At 41.8% G+C, this 23345-nt stretch overlaps 1 protein-coding gene across 1 annotated transcript in view; it reads left to right on the forward strand.

Annotated features, from left to right (window-relative positions):
* The window catches only part of iqsec1b (IQ motif and Sec7 domain ArfGEF 1b), a 741654-nt gene extending 718667 nt beyond the window's left edge, over positions 1-22987 (forward strand). The window contains 6 exon segments of the mRNA XM_034167371.1: positions 134-259; positions 361-460; positions 6371-6532; positions 6621-6797; positions 15878-15927; positions 22247-22987. Of these exon segments, the coding sequence (XP_034023262.1) occupies positions 134-259; positions 361-460; positions 6371-6532; positions 6621-6797; positions 15878-15927; positions 22247-22783 (1152 nt within the window). The 3' untranslated portion in view covers positions 22784-22987.
* The last annotated feature ends 358 nt before the right edge of the window (positions 22988-23345 follow it).

Raw genomic sequence — 23345 nt, forward strand, 5'->3', positions numbered from 1 at the left:
TGAATGATGTTTTCATACATCATACTGGGCCTAACTGGATGAATGCAAAGACTGATGAATGAACAGTAGCCCAGTAAATCACAGAGACGGTTTAATCTAGAATAGTTGTGTCCGTGGTGTTTTGTGTATGCAGGTGCTGTCTCTCCCCCATCGCAGACTGGTGTGTTACTGCAGACTTTTTGAAGTGCCCGACCCCAACAAACCACAAAAGCTGGGTTTGCACCAAAGGGAGATCTTTCTCTTCAATGACTTGCTGGTGGTACGATTGCTGTTCATCCCAAACCACACTAAAGTTATAGTCTTTGGCATGCTAGTAGAAGGATTCTAACCTATCACATTTCTTTTGCTTGTTTATTGTAGGTTACTAAAATTTTCCAGAAGAAGAAGAACTCTGTAACCTACAGCTTTCGGCAGTCCTTCTCACTTTACGGCATGCAAGTGTTACTCTTTGAGAATCAGTGTAAGTCCCACAGAGACATTAATGCAGGTTTTTCTGTTGAAATGTTGCTTCAGTTTTAAAGCAGCTCTCAGCAAAGCTTTTGAAACACAACCGCACTAAAGTGGCTGCATTTTAAAATGTGTGTATATGACTTTGGTTTTGTTACGTTTGCCAAGGAGAAAATAAACTCATCGCCATTTATTTATTTGTCTGTCTGAAAGCAGGATTATATCAGAACTATTGTACAGATTTTGACAACATTTTCACCACAGATAGCTATTTCGCTATTGAAGACTCCATTAAATTTTGGAGGTGATCTGGAACCAAATCTGGATTCTGGATAAAGATTTTACTTTATATTAAAGGATTAATATTAATATTATATATATAATATTAATATTATATTAATATTAAAGGGTTAAAGGATTATGTAAAAAAAATCATAAATACATTTTTAAAAAAATCTACTTTACAGATTCTCACCAAATTTGCACCACAGACAGATATTAGGGCATGGGAACTCCACTGAATTTTGGAGGTGATTCAGATCCGGATCAAGATTTCACTTTATATAGGGTTTGAAGGATTGCCTCAAAACTACTTGAGAGTTTCTCACCAAATTTGCACCACAAATAGATATTATTCCATAGAAGACTCCATTTAATTTTAGAGGTGATCTGGATCTGGGTTATGGATCAGGATTTCAATTTGTAGGCTTCACTTTGTCTGATTTTCAGGTTACATCAAAACTACTTAACAGATTTTCACCAAATGTTCACCACACACTGGTGTTTGGCCTTGGAAGACTCTATTAAATTTTGGAGGTGATCTGGATCCGACTTTCACTTTGTAGACTTTTAAGGTTTATATCAAAACTGCTTCATGTATATGACCTCACAATATAAAACCAAGATCAGGAAGACACTATTTTGTTTCAGCTTTAAATATCAGATTGCAACATCTTGATCAGTCGGACCATTCTGGATCAGTGTGCAAATTATTGCATTGTGTTGTGGAATCCGTATCCAGGTAAAATCCAGGTCACGATGCGAATCACATATCTTTTATTCGGAGTCCTCTTCAACCCTTGGTGGACGTCAGAAATCTCTGATTGGTCTTGTTTTTTTCTGGTATCTACAGGAATCACATGCTTCCCTGAATACATCTATAATGGAAGCTTTGATTTGAGAGACATTCACATTATCTCAAAAACATATCTTTAAATTCCAACCTTTGTAATCCTGGTCAAAAGTACTGGCTCCCCTGAATGCTACGATTTTGTTCGTCCTTTGGCTGGCTCTGTTCATTCAGGGTCGCCACTGCATATATATATATATATATATATATATATATATATATATATATATATATATATATATATATTATATTATATATATATATATATATATATCACCAAATGATCAGGTATATTAAGCTATTTCCAAAGTTACTGAAGCACACACCAACATAATAATGTCTTCTTATAGTGAACTAAAACATACAGGCATCATAAAACGTACATGTGACAGGTATTGACACCATTGTTCAAACAGAAGTTATCATCTCTTTGACAGCCAGTTTTCTTTAGACACAACCAAGGATGGACATGTTAACATTTCCAAGACACTAAATATGTCTTAGACTTCATTCCCATCATACAGTATGGTGCTATGTGGTAAATCTGTCGAGATAGAAAGAAATTCTCAACTCCCTCGGATGGGACACCAGTCCACTGCAGTTACTTGCACAGCCAAGACTGGTATTCATTTACAGTTGGGTGGATGTCTTAGACCATGAAGATGAAGTGTCTTGTAGAATGACCATTATTCAAGCCCAGGTCTAAATATTAATGTCCTAACTACACTCAACAAAAATATAAACACAACACTTTGATTTTGCTCATGTTTGTATGAGATGAACTCAAAGATCTAAAACTTTTTCCACATACACAATATCACATTTCCCTCAAATATTGTTCACAACCAGTCTAAATCTGTGATAGTGAGCACTTCTCCTTTGCTGAGATAATCCATCCCACCTCACAGGTGTGCCATATCAAGATGCTGATTAGACACCATGATTAGTGCACAGGTGTGCCTTAGACTGCCCACAATAATAGGCCACTCTGAAAGGTGCAGTTTCGTTTTATTGGGGGGAGATACTAGTCAGTATCTGGTGTGACCACCATTTGCCTCATGCAGTGAAACACATCTCCTTCGCATAGAGTTGATCAGGTTGTCAATTGTGGCCTGTGCAATGTTGGTCCACTCCTCTTCAATGGCTGTGCGAAGTTGCTGGATATTGGCAGGAACTGGTACACGCTGCCATATACGCCGGTCCAGAGCATCCCAAACATGCTCAATGGGTGACATGTCCGGTGAGTATGCCGGCCATGCAAGAACTGGGACATTTTCAGCTTCCAAGAATTGTGTACAGATCCTTGCAACATGGGGCCGGTGCATTATCCTGCTGCAACATGAGGTGATGTTCTTGGATGTATGGCACAACAATGGGCCTCAGGATCTCGTCACGGTATTCTTTGGTTATGCAAACCGATTGTTTCAGCAGCTGTCCGAGTGGCTGGTCTCAGACGATCTTGGAGGTGAACATGCTGGATGTGGAGGGTCCTGGGCTGGTGTGGTTACACGTGGTCTGCGGTTGGAGGCTGGTTGGATGTACTGCCAAATTCTCTGAAATGCCTTGGAGACGGCTTATGGTAGAGAAATGAACATCAATACACGAGCAACAGCTCTGGTTGACATTCCTGCTGTCAGCATGCCAATTGCACGCTCCCTCAAATCTTGCGACATCTGTGGCATTGTGCTGTGTGATAAAACTGCACCTTTCAGAGTGGCCTTTTATTGTGGACAGTCTAAGGCACACCTGTGCACTAATCATGGTTGTCTAATCAGCAACTTGATATGGCACACCTGTGAGGTGGGATGGATTATCTCAGCAAAGGAGAAGTGCTCACTATCACAGATTTAGACTGGTTTGTGAACAATATTTGAGGGAAATGGTGATATTGTGTATGTGGAAACGTTTTAGATCTTTGAGTTCATCTCATACAAAATGGGAGCAAAACCAAAAGTGTTGCATTTATATTTTTGTTGAGTGTAGTTATCCCATCGAGGTACTGGCTGTACAATAGGTAATGTCAGAAGAGCTCAATTCGATCATTACCCAAAGCTCATAACCATAGGTGAAGATAGGAGTGTAAATTAATTGGTAAATTGAGAGTCTTGCCTTGTGGCTCAGATCTTTCTTCACCATGACTTGTAAGCATCCCCGATCCATCTATTAATCTCATGCTCCATCTTACCCTCACTTGTGAACAAGACCCCCCCAGATACTTAAACTGCCATACTGCAATAACTCTCCCTTGACCCAGTGGGGACAAGCCACCCTTTTCCTACAGAGGACCATGGTCTTAGATTGGAAGTGCTTATCCACTTTTGACCTTTGACCCCAATGATTTTGACCCCAGTCATTGACCTTTGGTAAATTTTATTTCACATAGGAAATTCCAGAACCCACCCACAGGTGTGTGTGTGTGTGTGTGTGTGTGTGTGTGTGTGTGTGTGTGTGGTGTGTGTGTGATGTGTGTGTGTGTGTGTGTGTGTGTGTGTGTGTGTGTGGTGTGTGTGTGTGTGTGTGTGTCACATTTGGTGGACATCATAATGAAAATCTAATTTTTGTCAAACCACATTCTTTAAGGGAAATTCTGGGGGTCGGGCTTCATCCACATGCCAATTTTGGTTGATATTGACTGTAGAACTTTGGATGAGTGGAGAACAAACAGACGAAAGTGCTAAAATGAAAGTGTGATACATGACGGTGGAAACTCCAATCTAGAGGAATCACAATTCTCTTAAGAGAAACTCCAGGGTAGGGTTAAACTACAGTGAACTGGCATATTCCCCCAGAATAGCATTTTCACTATGACATATACATTCATTAATTTCTTAAGTGTCTTTCTTCAACTCTTTTTTATCCAAATATACTGTAAACCAGTAGTAAATCGCTGAAAATGCATCTTCATCGGTTTCATTATTTTCAAAAGATTAAATCAGACAAATGGCTCTTCTGAGTCACTCCATGAGCAATTGTACATTTAATTGCCAATACAATACATTGTGTACTTAGTTGTATTTGTTTATGTTGATGCATTACTGTCGAGTGACAAAGTAGAGATTCGATAGTGCAGAATTTAAGGTCACCTAATTTCATACAGTAAAAACAAAAATGTGCGGTGACCAATAATTGTGTCAAGGAGAATGAGACAGATTGAGGATTAACCAGCTGAAATCATATCATGTGGTTTGTGTATTTTATTTATTATTTTAACTTAAGTGTTTCAATTAATTCAGTTTATTTCATTATATAGCACCAAATCACAACACAGCTGCCTCATAGTGCAGCAGATACTGAAACAATCCTTCACTTGGTGATGCAAGCATCAGATTTGACATGAATGTTCTTCATAAATCAGTGTTTGAAGAAAAAGTGCTGGCCACTTGAAAATCCAATATGGCGGCCAGGTAGGGGTCATGAAGAATTGCACAGGGGTCAAAATCTAAAATGCTCTAATCATATTGAAAGCTATACTACATTATGTGTCTGGTCACAAAGATTGCAAAAAGGTATAGTTTTGGATGATCTATGACTAAATGTTCTGGAGTTATGGGGTAAAAACAGCAAGAATGGTGACAACAGTCAATTTCAGTTTGTACAGGAGTCAAAAGTTAAAGTTGCCCCAATTTTGGTAAAACGTGGTGCAAATTATTGGTTGAACTAATAGGATTAATAAATGGAATAGTTTTGACTGTGCTGAATGCTTGGTTTGCAAAGTAAATGTCAAACAATGTCAACGTCCATTGGATGACAAGTGACAGATGTTACCCTGTAACGTAACAACTGAGCATGACGCACGGTGCAAACTATTCCTTTTTAACACCCTATTAACTCAACCAATAATTTGCATCACATTTTACAAAAATTGTTGCAACTTTATCTTTTGACCCCTATACAAACTGAAACTGACCTTTGTCACCATTCTTGCTGTTTTTACCCCATAACTCCATAACAGTCAGACATAGATAGTCCAAACTATACCTTTTTAGAATATTTATGATCAGACAAATAATGCGTTATACTTTTCAATATGATTGGAGCATTTTTAGATTTTGACCCCTGTGTAATTCTTCATTGACCCCTACCTTGCCACCATATTGGATTTTCAAGTGGCCAGCACTTTTTTCTCAAACACTGATTTATGAAGAACATTCATGCCAAATTTGATACTTGTATCACCAAGTGAACAATTCTGGCCAGAAATCATACTTATCTGCTTCACTATCAAGGCACTTCACATAAGTAAGGTCTAACCTTACTAACCCCCAGAGCAAGCACACAGGCAACAGCGGTAATGGGAAAAAAACTCCCTCTGATGATTTGGGGAAGAAACCTCAAGCAGACCAAACTCAAAGGGGTGACCCACTGCTTTGGCCATTCTAAAAGTTACAAGGTTTTGCAAAGTTTTATGAGAAGTCTACGCAGGCCTTAGCACCACAGGCAAGGGGCATCCGGCGTTCTTCACGCTATCAGTGGGCCTGTTCCCACAACAGGGCCACTCTCAAATGTAGACTATAGCACACAGCACCTGCCTTGGGCCATGCATCTCACGATCAGTCTGGTCCCCTGCAGTTTGGATCCGTCAATGTTGACCTTGGCCTCTTGCAGGGTAGTGAAGCGGTCACACAGGAAACACTCAAAACCAGACTTGGTTGTTTTCAGCACTTTCATGTCTTTCATCTCACTGTGAACCAGCAGGACATCTCAGGAAGTGAAGCCTCTGGAGACGTCTCTTGAGTTTTTAAGTGTTTAATGTCAAAATGAAAATGACATTAAGTGTTTAATGCCATTTCCTAGATTACCCCAATGGAGTCCGTCTGACATCGGCCATCCCTGGAGCTGACATCAAAGTCCTCATCAACTTCAATGCACCCAATCCTCAGGATCGTAAAAAGTTCACTGATGATTTGAGAGAATCAATTGCTGAAGTCCAAGAGATGGAGAAGTACCGAATAGAATGTGAGCACAACCATCATTTTCTTATGTTTTTTTTTTTTATGTGTTACTGTTACCTCATGTGTCCTTTGTATGTGTGTCCTGCACACAGCTGAGCTCGAAAAACAGAAGGGCGTTGTTAGGCCCAGCATGTCTCAGAGTTCAGGGTTAAAGAAGGACACGGGGAACGGCAACCTGAGCCGGACAAGCCTTGATGACAGCTACGCTATCAGTGAAGGCTTAAAGAGGAGCGCCCTAAGCAGCTCTCTTCGGGATCTGTCCGATGCAGGTAAGATCAGCGGTTGAGTTGGTATCTCATCAAACAAATCTTGCCTCTTCCCCCAGCTAGAGAAAGTGGAGTGTATCCTTGAGTGAAGTAGAAGCTAGCATACCAGAGGGATTTTCTCTTGTACTCTTATGATTTGGGTTTTGGACTGACTTGCCAATGCAGAATCCAGTTCTCACATGCACTCTTTCATTTGAAGACCCTTAAAGCCAGTGCAGGTTGGAGTCCGAGCCGGCTGTGTTTGGGCCCAGGTGTAATTTACTGAAGGCTACTGACTAAATAATTCTGCACCACCAGTGAGGGAGGAGGCAGCACTATGTAGGTCACTGTGATCAGTTTGAGCGTCTTAGTGGTAATAGGAATTAGTGCCGTGTGGTTGAATGAGGCGGTGCTCACACTCCTTCACTGACCTCAACAATCTGAATGCAGCACAATACTACAACCCCTGGCAAAAATTATGAAATCACCGGCCTCGGAGGATGTTCATTCAGTTGTTTAATTTTGTAGAAAAAAAGCAGATCACAGACATGACACAAAACTAAAGTCATTTCAAATGGCAACTTTCCGGCTTTAAGAAACACTATAAGAAATCAAGAAAAAAAAGATTGTGGCAGTCAGTAACGGTTACTTTTTTAGACCAAGCAGAGGAAAAAAATATGGAATCACTCAATTCTGAGGAATAAATTATGGAATCACCCTGTAAATTTTCATCCCCAAAACTAACACCTGCATCATATCAGATCTGCTCATTAGTCTGCATCTAAAAAGGAGTGAACACACCTTGGAGAGCTGTTGCACCAAGTGGACTGACATGAATCATGGCTCCAACACGAGAGATGTCAATTGAAACAAAGGAGAGGATTATCAAACTCTTAAAAGAGGGTAAATCATCACGCAATGTTGCAAAAGATGTTGGTTGTTCACAGTCAGCTGTGTCTAAACTCTGGACCAAATACAAACAACATGGGAAGGTTGTTAAAGGCAAACATACTGGTGGACCAAGGAAGACATCAAAGCGTCAAGACAGAAAACTTAAAGCAATATGTCTCAAAAATCGAAAAATGTACAACACAACAAATGAGGAACGAATGGGAGGAAACTGGAGTCAATGTCTGTGACCGAACTGTAAGAAACCGCCTAAAGGAAATGGGATTTACATACAGAAAAGCTAAACGAAAGCCATCATTAACACCTAAACAGAAAAAAACAAGGTTACAGTGGGCTAAGGAAAAGCAATTGTGGACTGTGGATGACTGGATGAAAGTCATATTCAGTGATGAATCTCGAATCTGCATTGGGCAAGGTGATGATGCTGGAACTTTTGTTTGGTGTCTTTCCAATGAGATTTATAAAGATGACTGCCTGAAGAGAACATATAAATTTCCACAGTCATTGATGATATGGGGCTGCATGTCAGGTAAAGGCACTGGGGAGATGGCTGTCATTACATCATCAATAAATGCACACGTTTATGTTGATATTTTAGACAATTGAAAGGATGTTTGGGGATGATGAAATCATTTTTCAAGATGATAAATCATCTTGCCATAGAGCAAAAACTGCAAAAACATTCCTTGCAAAAAGACACATAGGGTCAATGTCAATGAGCAGATCTGATTTGATGCAGGTGTTAATTTGGGGGATGAAAATTTACAGGGTGATTCCATAATTTTTTCCTCAGAATTGAGTGATTCCATATTTTTTTCCTCTGCTTGGTCTAAAAAAGTAACCGTTACTGACTGCCACAATCTTTTTTCTTGATTTCTTATAGTGTTTCTTAAAGCCAGAAAGTTGCCATTTGAAATGACTTTAGTTTTGTGTCATGTCTGTGATCTGCTTTTTTTCTACAAAATTAAACAACGGAATGAACATCCTCTGAGGCCAGTGATTCCATAATTTTTGCTAGGGGTTGTATTTGTGATCAATGCTTTTGATTCCTTTTGAGTGGTTTTAGTGGATCCTGTTACAAGGAATTCTTCTTTAACGTCTGTGTTACCACTTTAACAGTCGTATTTATACCTGGAGGAGCATTCCAGTGTCCAAAGCTTGAGCATCACACATTCCCATTAAATTAATCTTCTGTGATGTTTTTGAAAATTTGATGTATTTTAGCAGAAAGGCTTTTCTCCTGTTACTGAAGTTTTTACCTCTATTGTCTCCAAATCCTTATCCAGCGGCTAATGTTCTCGCGATTGGTCTTCAAGATTTGACCACAAACTGTACAAACAATTTAACTGTAAAGCCTCAGCTATGCCCTATTTACATCAGAAATTCTATCCATGTGTTTCAAATTGTGTAACCGCCACTGCCCACATACGCCCATATGCCCATTATGTTGGGACAGATGTTAAGAACAATATCCACTAGAGGGCACCAATTCTAACACCACCAAACAAGGTGATGGTCGAAACAGTAATATAGTAATAGTAATATTTCTACCATAAACAAAACAAAAGCATCTGCAGTGTTGTAGATGGTGGTGGTCACAACTAAAAATAGATACACATTTCAATTAAATTCAATCTTTATTCCGGTGTCGCTGACCAAACGGTCCCCCTAAAAATTGGTTCCCCCTGATGGCACGGTTCAAGGATTAACACCTCGTTTCTGGTTCAAACTGCACTCCAGTCATCATCTATCTAATGGCCCAGTCACACGGCACACGACGATTCCGGAACGAAGGGAAAAAGTAAAAACATCACAATTCGTTGAGAAAAGGTGGACAAAAGAGCTTTTATGACCGACCAGTCAGCGAAGCAAGAGCGCAAAAGGGACGAAAGAGGAACTTAACAAAACCGAAGCTCACGATATCGACGCTTTAACGAAACGTGCCTGGAGCCCAGTGGTGGTCCTAGAGTGATTTACTCCGCGGGCGAAACCCCCTGCGTGCCCCCCCGCGCACACTAACATGGCCACCACCTCCGCCCCACCACCCATGAAAACACTAACTTCGTCCAGAACACCCACAATCCCACAAATTAACTCACAACAGCTATTTTCAAGAACAAATTTCCGATTTTAATGACTACTGCAATAACAAACACAAAGAAATTGGCACAGTCTAATGTGTCATCATCCATGGACGTATCTGCAATGATCATCTCAAACGTTTGCAGGAGGGCATCATAACTGTTTGCCACAGTGCTCACTATCCGTGATGTGAAATTCCATCGAGTAGGAGCATTTCTGGGCAACCTTGAGCAGCCTGCAAACTCAAGAAAAGACATCCTCTTTGTGGATTTTGAGAAAAATGTGGCAAACCCAGAGAGTGATGCAAAAAATATTCTGCACTCAGATAAGCATTTAGCCCCCTGAGACAGAACCAGATTCAGTCTGTGTGCATAGCAATGCACAAACATTGCACTGGGGGCTATTGCTTTAACTTTGGCCTGCAAACCATTGAGAGCTGAAGCCATGACAGCAGCCATGGCTTCTTCGTAAGGAAGACTATCAAATGGCTTCACCAAAATCCGGTCCACAACATTCAAATTGTCTGCCATTATGTGCAGCTTGCTACCTAGCTAGCTCGCTAGCTGGGACTGGCGCGAGGCTAGTGTGAACTGTGTCCGCCTGTGAGTGCTTTGTGACGGTGGAGGAGCTCAGCAGCACCCGCTGCTCGGTAGGGACAGCAACTGCGATAGAAGTCAGAAAGAGTGATAGAAGTCAGTCTCCAAACACAAGCAGCTACAAAAAAAAAAAAACACCAGAAATAGAAGCTCGATTTGTCGCTAGTCGTTTTTAACAAAGAAAATGCCGCTAAGAGGATTAGGAAAGTCTCCGGTTCAACTCAGAACAGAATGAAAATTAAAAAATGCTCCAGCAGATGTTTACACCAAAAGATCGCTGATTCGCTCATTTCGCTGTCAATCAAAAAGGGATTCAGCCTCAGACAGATCATCCAATCATCATGCAGAAGCTGAGCGTCCGGGCCAGCCCACTGCCCCATAGACCACCAGACACGCTGAGCGTCCGATGGGTGGGACAAAGCCCAGCATTTATCCAATGACTCGTCTCGTTTCGCTGCATGCTTTGTGTCGCTATTGAAGTCTGTGGACGCTCAAGGTTACAATGGGCTAAGGAAAAGCAATTGTGGACTGTGGATGACTGGATGAAAGTCATATTCAGTGATGAATCTCGAATCTGCATTGGGCAAGGTGATGATGCTGCAACTTTTGTTTGGTGCCGTTCCAATGAGATTTATAAAGATGACTGCCTGAAGAGAACATGTAAATTTCCACAGTCATTGATGATATGGGGCTGCATGTCAGGTAAAGGCACTGGGGAGATGGCTGTCATTACATCATCAATAAATGCACAAGTTTACGTTGATATTTTGGACACTTTTCTTATCCCATCAATTGAAAGGATGTTTGGGGATGATGAAATCATTTTTCAAGATGATAATGCATCTTGCCATAGAGCAAAAACTGTGAAAACATTCCTTGCAAAAAGACACATAGGGTCAATGTCATGGCCTGCAAATAGTCCAGATCTTAATCCAGTTGAAAATCTTTGGTGGAAGTTGAAGAAAATGGTCCATGACAAGGCTCCAACCTGCAAAGGTGATCTGGCAACAGCAATCAGAGAAAGTTGGAGCCAGATTGATGAAGAGTACTGTTTGTCACTCATTAAGTCCATGCCTCAGAGACTGCAAGCTGTTATAAAAGCCAGAGGTGGTGCAACAAAATACTAGTGATGTGTTGGAGCGTTCTTTTGTTTTTCATGATTCCATAATTTACAGAATTGAGCGATTCCATATTTTTTTCCTCTGCTTGGTCTAAAAAAGTAACCGTTACTGACTGCCACAATTTTTTTTTCCTGATTTCTTATAGTGTTTCTTAAAGCCAGAAAGTTTCCATTTGAAATGACTTTAGTTTTGTGTCATGTCTGTGATCTGCTTTTTTTCTACAAAATTAAACAACTGAATGAACATCCTCCGAGGCCGGTGATTCCATAATTATTGCCAGGGGTTGTATGCGGGACGTATGAGATACATGCTGGCATACATCGAAAATATTGTGCATGCCCAAATTTTTTCGACGTACTCGCCGTATTACGACATATATCAGCATGCTTTAACATGCTCTTAACTTGTACAAAGCTTGCCCATAACCTATTAGGCATACACCAGCGTTTTTAATACAGTTGGCATGCGCTGGGGCTAAATCATCAAGACATGACGGGGTCTAAGCTGCTGGAAAGTACTGCAGGATTCTGGAGAGTCTCACAGGATCATAAATTCCAAATGAATTCTTCACCTTAAGTCCCACAGAGTGCCATTTGCTCAGTGTCTCAGAGTTCATTTCAGACCTTGAGATCAGACTGTTTTGCAGGAGTTGAAACACAATCTGTATGGAGGACCTGCAAATATGTACACAGAAAATAACCAGAATAGAATGTGAGAGTTGATTCCTGACAAGTCCCTAACAGCTGGGAGGAATTGCATTGGTGTCACCAGCCAATGAGAGTATTCTGAATGTCATCCAAAGAAGTCGTAGTACACAACTTGGCTGTAGTTCCTGACTTCAGAAGAAGCTGTAAAAACAGACTATGATGCCACTGAAGGTAGAAAAGAAGCCATTTGTTGGCACAATCTGTGAGCAGATGGCACATATTCTGTCCAGTGACACTTGGCTTGACTACTGTTGTGTGGGCCGCTGAAGAGGAGGCACTGCTGGCCCACCACCAGAGGGCGCCCTGCCTGAAGTGCGGGCTTCAGGCACGAGAGGGCGCTGGAGCAACCGGGAGTGGCAGCTGTCACCCATCAACAACACCAGCTGTCACTCATCATCATCAATCACATCTCCATAAGAGCCGGGCAGCATCTTCACCTCACTGCCGAGAAATCGTCTACCGATCAGGTAAACCGCTCAGCCTGTGTAAACAACAGTAGTAATGTATTTGCTTCTGTGTGTAACATTGCTTTTGCAGACAAACCTGTTTGTACATAAGGAGTAGTCGTGTGTTTGGGGAGTTGGCGTACTCCGCTCCTCGGTTAAGGACTACTAAGTCTACCGACAGGATCTGCACGTAATTCTGGAACATTGTGATTAAGAGGTGGAGGTGCTTTCCACCATTGTACTGAACTGTTTGCTGGGTGTTCACACACCCACCATCACCTGTCTGTTCTTCCTCCCAGCAGTACCCGATCTGACAGCCGGAGGCAGTGGCCACCTGGGGACCCAGCGCTTGGTGGCTCCAGGGTTGCTTCAGGTCCGGTGGAAGTGGAAGGCGTGTGGGATCTGGCTCTTTTCTGGACGGGCGTATTCTATCCTCGAGCCTGCCCACACATCACTGTGACTAATTTGACTGTTGATCTCAATTGTGTTGTCTGTTGCTCTGTTGTGCACATTCACAACATTAAATTGTTATTTTTTGGCTTATTCCATTGTCCGTTCATTTGCGCCCCCTGTTGTGGGTCCATGTCCCTACACTTTCACAACAACTACAGGGGAATTCAAACTCTGCATTCCTCCAGCCGTGCACCTTATCCTACCAGAGTCACGGCAAGTGATGGCATGGTGCTTAGCAAAGGCGGGAGTAAGTCACCAGTCACCATCAAGTCACTCTCAAGTCATGAATCAGCAAGTCCCAAGTCATGTCTCAAGTCATAATGACCACCAAGTGTTTGACAGCTGACTTAAAACTTGACTTGGGACTTGCTGATTCATGACTTGAGAATGACTTGACAGTGACTTACTCCCACCTCTGGTACTTAGTAGCTACACCAGTATTGGACTCTTCTATACTATCCTGGTGGTCCAACTACCTTTAGCAGTTTTCCAAACTGGTTACACTCGATGCTGTTACTGTGTCCTCCAGCAGACTGTTCCACGGATCCACCACTGTCATTGTAAATGAGAATTTTCTCAATTCCAGACGTGACTTTCTTTTCAATGATTTCTTGCCATGACCCCTTCTGTTGTCTTCTGATCAGGCATACATTCATTTGAAGCATGCACCTTGCGTTTCATTGCGCACAAACTCTGAGACATAACTGTGTTCATGTGCTTGCGATGAAAAGAAAAAGGAAACAACCTCCTAGTTCAGACATTCAACTCCGGCTCCATCCATGGCACTCCAACAAACCGTTGATCACGATGCACTCCACCTGAGAACTCTGCACACAGTTCCACCCAGCATGCACTGCAACCATCCACCAGCCTGTCAAAATAATATGAACAAAACAAGAACCATACAGTATGTCCTAAACAGGAGACTGCCTTTATTTGTTTATGAGCGTTTTCAAGCACTGTGCATCCTTTGTGCATAGCAGTGACGTCCCGCACAGACTCACAGTGTCTGATATGTGTGTCTGTTTTGGTCTACCTGTTACACATGGAGAGATTTATTCTGAAAGAAACAAGCACAAAATAAAGTTAGTTATTGGCCTGCCTTTGGTGAGCCTATAGGGTATCAGCTTCTATGCAAAGTAAAACTAGCCTCCAGAGAACACCCGTAAATGATAATAATGGTCATTATTAGGCTCCTGTTAATATAATTTCATTCTGATGTACGTCACATATTAATTTAACACCTGCATTTTTGCATTGGACTTTACATGTTGTTGTTGTTTTCTGTCTGAATTAATCTTATAAACTCCACCTTCAAGACCTGACACCATCAGACCGGCCAGGTGGTGTGTTTTGGGGGTTTTTTTCTCCATCATTGGATTGACTTTTTACAAAAACATGTTGCCTTCACTGGCTAAAAAAACAAAAACAAAAAAATAGACCACTGATCTTGTAATTATGAGATCAGCAGTCTAATTTTTTTTAATTATGAGATCTTTTCTCATAATTGTGAGATCCTGATCTTGTAATTATGAGATCAGCAGTCTAATTTTTTTTTAATTCTGAGATCTTTTCTCATAATTGTGAGATTCTGATCTTGTAATTATGAGATCAGCAGTCTAATTTTTTTAATTATGAGATCTTTTCTCATAATTGTGAGATCCTGATCTCGTAATGAGATCAGCAGTCTAATTTTTTTTAATTATGAGATCTTTTCTCATAATTGTGAGATCCTGATCTCGTAATTATGAGATCAGCAGTCTCATTTTTTTTAATTATGAGATCTTTTCTCGTAATTGTGAGATCCTGATCTTGTAATTATGAGATCCTGATCTTGTAATTGTGAGATCAGCGGTCTAATTTTTTTTAATTATGAGATCTTTTCTCGTAATTGTGAGATCTGATCTCGTAATTATGAGGTCAGCGGTCTAATTTTTTAAAAATATATCTTTTCTCGTAATTGTGAGATCCTGATCTCATAATTATGAGATCAGCAGTCTAATTTTTTTTAATTATGAGATCTTTTCTCGTAATTGTGAGATCCTGATCTTGTAATTATGAGATCCTGATCTCGTAATTGTGAGATCAGCGGTCTAATTTTTTTTTTAATTATGAGATCCTGATCTCGTAATTGTGAGATCAGCGGTCTAATTTTTTTTAATTATGAGATCTTTTCTCGTAATTGTGAGATCTGAGCTCGTAATTATGAGGTCAGCGGTCTAATTTTTTAAAAATATTATATCTTTTCTCATAATTGTGAGATCCTGATCTCATAATTATGAGATCCTGATTTCGTAATTGTGAGATCAGCGGTCTATTTTTTTTAATCCAGTGAATGCAATATGCTTCCGTAACTTTTCACCAATTATTCCAAGCTGCTGTTGTGTTTTTGGCTGACCCTGCCCAGTGTGGGAGTCATTGTGGTTTGTAATTCAGTTGTGTCATATGCCTGTGGTGCTTCTTCCTTTATATGTGGATTAAAGAATGAGTTAGAAATGGGGTGGGAAAGCAGCACTGGCTGAAGCCTCCAGCTGTGCAGACTTCTGATGTCCAAACTCTTGCAGTCCCAGCACCTGATGTCCTTGTAACAGTAGAAACTTTGCTTCTCATCCAACCTTTAGTCCACCTCCCTCTGATTTTCTGTTGTTGAGTGGCAGCCTGCTCTTAGCTGGCCTTGGTTGTGTTAAGGTGCTAGACCCCCGCAGTAGACAGCAGGGTTATGTGCACCTCCTCGTGTTTACCAGGCGTGTGGAGAGCTGTCTAATCTGTCATGTTACATGTTCTGGGCAGGCAAGCGTGGGAGACGCAGCAGTGCAGGATCACTAGACAGCAATATGGAAGTAAGTAGGAAGCAGCTGCCTGCCTTTAAATGCATGTTTTGTGTGTGTGTGTGTGTGTGTGTGTGTGTGTGTGTGTGTGTGTGTGTGTGTGTGTGTGTGTGTGTGTGTGTGTGTGTGTGTGTGTGTGTGTGTGTGTGTGTGTGTGTGTGTGTGTGTGTGTGTGTGTGTGTTTTTATGTAGTTTCATGGGTTTTTTAAAATTTGTTTTCTATGTTATCACCTCCGTCACTACGCATGGAAAGGCTGCAAAGGAATGACACTTGACATTAACCCTTTCATGAATACAGCATGACACGATGGCTAACCACTCGTAGCAACGCTCCTCCTCCCCGGGGAAGAGTTCCTGAATTTGTCCTTTATTTGGATTTGCTCTGTGCATGCCCTCAGTTTGAAGTGATCGACTGTTTTGTTTCACTGGGTCCCATGCAGAAATCACGTGGTGAATTCTGCATGGAGTCTTCTTTTTATTTTTACACTTTGTCCTCAGCCAGCAGTGTACTGCTGCCACACAACAGTTACGGTAACAGAGCAGATGCCTTTACTTCATCCCAAACAGCCTGCAGGTCACCTCCACTGAGGACACTTCATTCATTATCATTGAATATAAGTCATGCTGTATATTTCTATTACAGCAGAACAATGTGAATAAGCTGTGCTTCTCATTTAATTCCCTTTCAATCAAACACACTGACCAATGATTTATGAGTGTAAATACGCCTTGAAATGTTTCATTATGGAGATATGGAATCATCACTGGATGTTTTGTTTTCAGATTAAAGAGGTTTGGATGTTATGCAGTGCTTTGAAATACCTGCTTCATGTCTTAAAACTGCACTATAACACAAGTTGCACCTGTTTTCTGTATTATCAGCTCTTTAATTTGGTATTTTTGTGAATTACTGTAGTGAAATTTTATTATTGCCATTTAATCTTTTATTTTGTTTAGTTTTTTGATTCCTGGGAAAGTCTTATATCAATAATAATAATGATTATAATAAATAAATAAATAAATAAATAAATAAAATGCAGCTTATACTTCTGAAAATATGGTAGTTCAAAAGTTAGATAAGTTCGAAACATCAGTTTGTTGAGCATGAAAGGTACTCTCACACCTGGCCATGTTTGGCACAGTTTCTCACCATAACAGGCCAACATACACTACTGGTGAAATGTTTGGATACACTTGTGTTCAAACATTTCACCGGTAGTGTACATCTCTGTGCACCTTAGCTGATTTTCCCAAGCAACTCTGTTGACCCCCAAAATCTGAATCTGCTGCAAATCATGAATTATCCGTAAACCGTTAATAATCTTTCTGCAAACCGTGAATAAAATAACCCACAAAATATGAACGGAGGTCTCGCAAAACATAAGTCACAAAACATGAATATCATCATTATATATTTTCTTTCAGTTTAACTAATTTATGGATTTCAGTTTACAGATCAATTGCTTCAGGAAATCTTGATCACAAACCCTATCTCTGCAAAAATATATATTTTTTGGGGATGGGGGGAGGGGGGATGCGAGCCCTGAGTGGGCTCTTGTTTCTCGTGTCAAGCGTCCAGCCCCACTGGGCGTGACCCACTCCAGGGACAGCAGCAGGTGGAGACTTTGACTGAGGTGGTGCACCTGTCAAACAGTAACACAAGTGTCCAAAGGCAAACTCAGGGAGGACAGAAATCTCCCGTGGAGCAGAAGGGCAAAACCTTGCTTGATCTTGACTGTCAGTATGAATACAGACCGTAAAAGTGGGGCCTCACGATCCTTCTGACTTTTTGAGTTTTAAGTTGTAGGTGTCAGAAAAGTTACCACAGCGATAACTGGCCTGTGGCTGCCAAGCGTTCATAGCTACGTCACTTTTTGATCCATTGATGTCGGCTCTTCCTATCATCATGAAGCAGAATTCACCAAGTGTTGGATTGTTCACCCACCTACCACGCACTCGAGTGCGGGGATCAAATTCGTGCAAGTGTCAAGGTCGTGTGTGCGAGTCGAGGGATGCCGCAAAGCCTTGTGGTGCACACAGTCATAATCCCACAGATAGCTTCGCACCATTGGTTCCTCAGCAAAGCACATACACCAAATTTATGTTTTGTGAGACCTGCATTCATGTTGCGGAAGATATTTTTCAGTATTCACGTTTTGCAGTTCACGGTTTGTGGATAATTCATGATTTGCAGCTGATTCATGTTTTGGGGGTTAACAACTCTCAACTGGTGCAGCGTCCTCCAGAGTAGGCACACCACCCATCTCAGTCTAGCCTGTGCTCAGCTTACAACAGCCTGGGGCAGACCCCATCTAACTCTATGTGGACTCATCCTAAACTTTTAATATCATCTATTTTCTCCTTCTGTACTCTGTGTGAAAATTGTTTTGCAAGTTGCACCAAGCCTGCACTTGTTTGTCACAAACTGAGCACAGGTCAATCCATGATGGCCAGGAGTCCGGCTGCACTCAAGAAACTTTTGCTCATGCCAATGTTAAGGGCTCCTTCACACATAACATGACTGAAGCCAACTGGCACACGAAGGAAGAATTGCATGCCACTTGTGAAAAATCTGAGCCACCTCAAACGCCTTGTACAGTTGTCACCACAACCATTCATGCACACAAGCGGCCGAAAGACAGTGAATGCCCTGCGAGTGCCCGTTCAACCCCTCTCTCGGCAGGTGTCGGCTCGCTGGGCACTTAGAAAAGGCGGAGCTATTTGTGCACCTTGCACGATAGTAGATAGCAGGTGACCACATTCGAGCTGTCTGTGAAAAGTGTCTAAATGCCCCACGAGTGTGGTGTTGCCAAGCAACACACGTGGCATGCCAGAGTGTCGGCTCCCCACTGAACACATGTGGCGTGCATGTGCATCACGTGTGTCACACCCCCGCCCCCCCCCCCACGCAACACATGTGGCATGCGGACGGGGGGAGGCACACTTGCATGAAATTTTTATGTATGTACAGTTATGATCACAGCACAGCAAGGCGCTGCTCAGCTAATCGCAACTCAGCCACACACTGACAGCTGGAAATGACGGCTCAGTGCACATGATGTGTTACATTAAAAACATAGAGACCACAGCCAGGACAGGTATATAAATAATTACTACAATACCTACATACACAATTACATAACAAATAACTAAAACAAAGGATCACAGAACACAGAAACGGAGAGTAACATTTTTTTCTGTCCGCTGCTCAAACAGGGGGGCATGGCCCCAAACAGCAGCAGCTGTTGAGATCTCTGGACCCGTGGGTTACAGCTGAGAACATGTACCATGTTTTGAAGGACATGACTTTATAATGCTACGCCGTGAGACGCGTGCGTGTGCCTGCTGACCTCACATGGAAATACATAAAAAACATATATTGCTTTTGCCACGGGCTGGAGCAGCTGGTCAGTGCGCACACCAGCAGGCTGCTCCATGTGAAAAGAACCATCTGATCATGTGTACACTCAGCTGGCGGGCTGAATGTCACATCACCCATGTGAGCTATGGCCCACATGACGCGTGTCTCTCCATCGGCGCGCCGCTTGCTGGACATGTGCACCGGGCAGTGGACATGTGCGCGGGGCCACCTGGGGCCAGCAGATGTGGACATGATAAGTGTGCACTGCTTCATTCATGTCATTTCATGACTTTACATCTATGACCATGGGTCATCTACAGAGGAACAGAAGGTTCATACTTGTATTGTTGGCTTGATAAGAGGTCTTAAATATTAAAAATTGGGGTGTTGTTTTATGGTATGTGTTTTTTATTTCTTTGCCCCACAGCAGCAACATCCGCAGACAAAGGGGGGGCGTGTCTCCCTGCGACCTGCAACTGTTCAGATATCCGTCCTTGCAAGCCACAGATGAGGAACACCTGCAGTGGCTGGTAGAATATGACATTGCATAATGACAGCGTGAAGCATGGACGTCAGCTTGCTGTCCTCACGTGGCACTAAATTGAAACATATTGCTTCAGCCGACTGCCGTGTCAGTGCACCGCAACGCTGGTGAATATCATGCCATGCTGAGAATCACCACAAGGCACGTGTCACGGTGGGATTTCCCCACATTGTAATAATTAAAACACATATCACATTTGCAACATGGTACCAGCGGAACACTGCACGCTGGACACATCATGCTGGCTGATGCGTTCATGACATGAGAGCCGGCTCTTCATGAGAGGAGAGCATCAGGTAATTCATGTAAAACTTGAAAGGAAGAAAATTAATCCACGTCATTTCATTACTTCCTGGTGTACGTCTAGGCGGAGGCTAACTCCGCTATTCATAACAGGAATTAAGTATTATAAATTGTGGTGTTTTATGAATATTTTTGCTTCACTACTGTGTGCGCTACTTTCCACGTGCTCGCACTGTATTCGTGTGCACAGACATGAGCGTGCACAAAACCGTCACCGCGGTACCCTGCACGCCTGTCCAACCATGCGTTCCTCCCGACAGCAGGTGGAATGTTTCGCCGTTCCCTGTTTTGTTTTTGGTTTGCGGATTTTCTTCCGGTTTCTGCATCTTTTGTGTTATGTGTGAAGGGGTCCTAAAATTGGTATGAGTGTAACTGACTTTTCCCACTTTGTGCTGTAGCTCCACCCAATTTCAACTTGAATACTTAAGACATTTGCATGTATGCACTGATTAATAAACATTGCCCAAATTAAACAAGAATCAATTTATTAAATCATTTATAATGAAAAGAAGAATTTTACTTTTGTATTTCATAACATAGAATTGGGTTTTAATAATATATAAATGTGTTTTAGTTTGTTGCTGTGGTTACATGCACTATAAAAAATACATTTAAATAAAGAACTGTGTTTTTCCGGGTTAACAAATGCTAGCAGCTATAGTTGTCAAAATAACTGTAAAAAAAAAAAACAGTAAAAGCATGTAAATACTTTTACAGAACAATCTGTACATTTTACAGTATAAAGCTGTTGTGATTTCTGTATGAATAATGAATGATTTCTGTAGAATTTAAATGCACTCTTTGCACATTGAATCCCATTTGCTTTATGCCACCACAGAGTGTTTGGCACGACACCCACCCAAATCCAGCTATAAAGGGCATATTTTGCATGAGCAGCAAGCATGCTTACTGTTTGTGCCACTGCGCTGTCACACAATGAGAACTACTCTGAAAATATAATTAATTGTACATCATATTGCCATGTTAATATATTATTACTGTATCTGTATAAAGCACGTTAATACGTATGAGGAGTTCTGTGAAAATCGTGCTGTTTACAATTGAGTCGACGACATATCAGTAAGATGAACTTGATTCTGCAGTTGATTACATGTCAGATTAACTCACACCATGTGACAGGATGTAGGTGCAAACAATTAGTGTGCTTGCTCCCCCAGCAGAATGTCCCCAGCTCAAGTTTACCCATATGGAAAAGATATACATAAATTTTATAAAGTTTGTATCTGTTCTATCTGGAAGTTGTAAGTAATGCATGTGACAGTCAAACCAGATATAAGATCCTTAGTAAATTTGTACAATATGTAACTTATATAAATTGGGAACAATATATGACAGTAATTCCACATACAGAATCCTTAGTAGATATGTGTAATATCAAACTGAGACTTATAAGCACAACACATGTCAAACATAAAGATGTATTACTGGAATTGATGTAACTTCTTGTAAGTTTTTTATATTTCTTTTCCATATGGGTACCCCATTTTCCTTAATGATTTTGCAAATTACAGCAGTTTTATACTCTATGTAAAGGTTTTACATATTTTACTGTCTTTTTTTTTAAATAGAATTATTCTGGCAGCTTCCATTTTTTCAGAATTTTCTGTATTAATTCTTGTGATTATTCATGAATTTTCGTGTATTTTATATTTGCCATTTTAGATGTCTGATACGCCACAATAAAGGTGGAAAACAGATCTAACAGCATCAGAAAGTAAAGCATCTGTAGTCACACAGCACATGTGAGGATTTAGAGGTCGTTTGCTCATAATTGAGCAGATATTGCGAACTCTGTCAAATTCAGTCTCCAAATGTTTTAAGACAAGATGTTAGCATGGGCTCAGAAACAAATGAAGTCATGCCGAAAAGGAAATGGAGACTCGTTTCCTCCAGGCAGTGCAGTCCCTCATGTTCTATGTGAGCACAGCTGCAGCTGCTGGTGCAGTTGGTGCTGCTGTCTGAGGAAATTAACAGGCCTGTGATTGCCACAGAAACACTGATGAAATTTGAAAAGCGCCACAGCAAGCATGCCTTCAGATTCTCGGGGTTTAGGATGCACACTGTGTTTCTGTGCTGTGGTCTGACGCTCATCTCTCTTGCAGGGGTCCATCATCAGCAGTCCTCACATGCGGCGGAGAATTCCGTCCAGCCGAGACTGCTCATCACGCCACAGCGGACAGTCGCTGACCAACTCGTCATCACTCCTGGGATCTCTATTTGGGACCAAGCGGGTGAAATCCCCTAGCCCCACCCCACAGCCCACACACCCCACGCTCATCTCCCACACGCAGCACACCGCCAACCTGCACCACGCGGTGCGGGTGGAGACAGACACGCCGGTCCCCATGCACCCCCACCACGCCCAGTTCTGCCACTTGTCACAGAACCCTCCGCCGTACCACCACCACCACCATTACCACCCGCCGGCCCACTTGCAGCACCCTCCGCACCAGTACCTCCCGCCGCCCTCTCACATCCCACAGCCGCCTTACCCACCTCACTCTCACTCACAGCACAGCCACGGGGGACACCCTGCTCACCCGACACACGGCCCCCACCACCACGGCCCACCGTCGGCTCCCTCCCAGGCCCCTGGCAGCACCAAACCCAAGCACAGCGGCATCAGCACGGTGGTGTGAGGCGCACTGACTGATTTTAATCATGATGGTCGCACTGTGCAGACAAGATCCTGTGCCTCTTTCCTATTTTTGTTGCTCGCGTCACACAGACAGATCACCATTCTTCTCCTCATCATTGTTCCGTTGCTTCTGATGGTTAATTCTGATCACATCTTGCATCTGCCCACCTCAGGAGCAACACTCTTAGAAATGAAACATACACTCTTAGGCATAAAATGTTGAATTTAATTGATAAAGTTAAGGTAACTTTTTCCACATAACATTGTTAATTAAGTGCAAAACAACATTGTCATTGACATAATTAAATCAATTGAAACATTATTACTTAAATCCCAATATTATGTTGCATTAATTGACAAATTATGTGGAAAAAGTTACCTTAACTTTATCAATTAAATTCAACATTTCATTTCTTAGAGCGTTGACCACATCTACTGTTTCTCCTCATTAAACGAAATGGAATGCCATCAAATATCTTGCTTACTCGTATTTTGCAAAGTAATTAGTATTGTGTGCAAAGTGTGAGGACGGAAGTGAGGCGCTGACGCCTCAGCGGTAGCTA

This window comes from Thalassophryne amazonica, chromosome 3 (assembly GCF_902500255.1).
Source record: "Thalassophryne amazonica chromosome 3, fThaAma1.1, whole genome shotgun sequence".
Lineage (NCBI taxonomy): Eukaryota > Metazoa > Chordata > Actinopteri > Batrachoidiformes > Batrachoididae > Thalassophryne > Thalassophryne amazonica.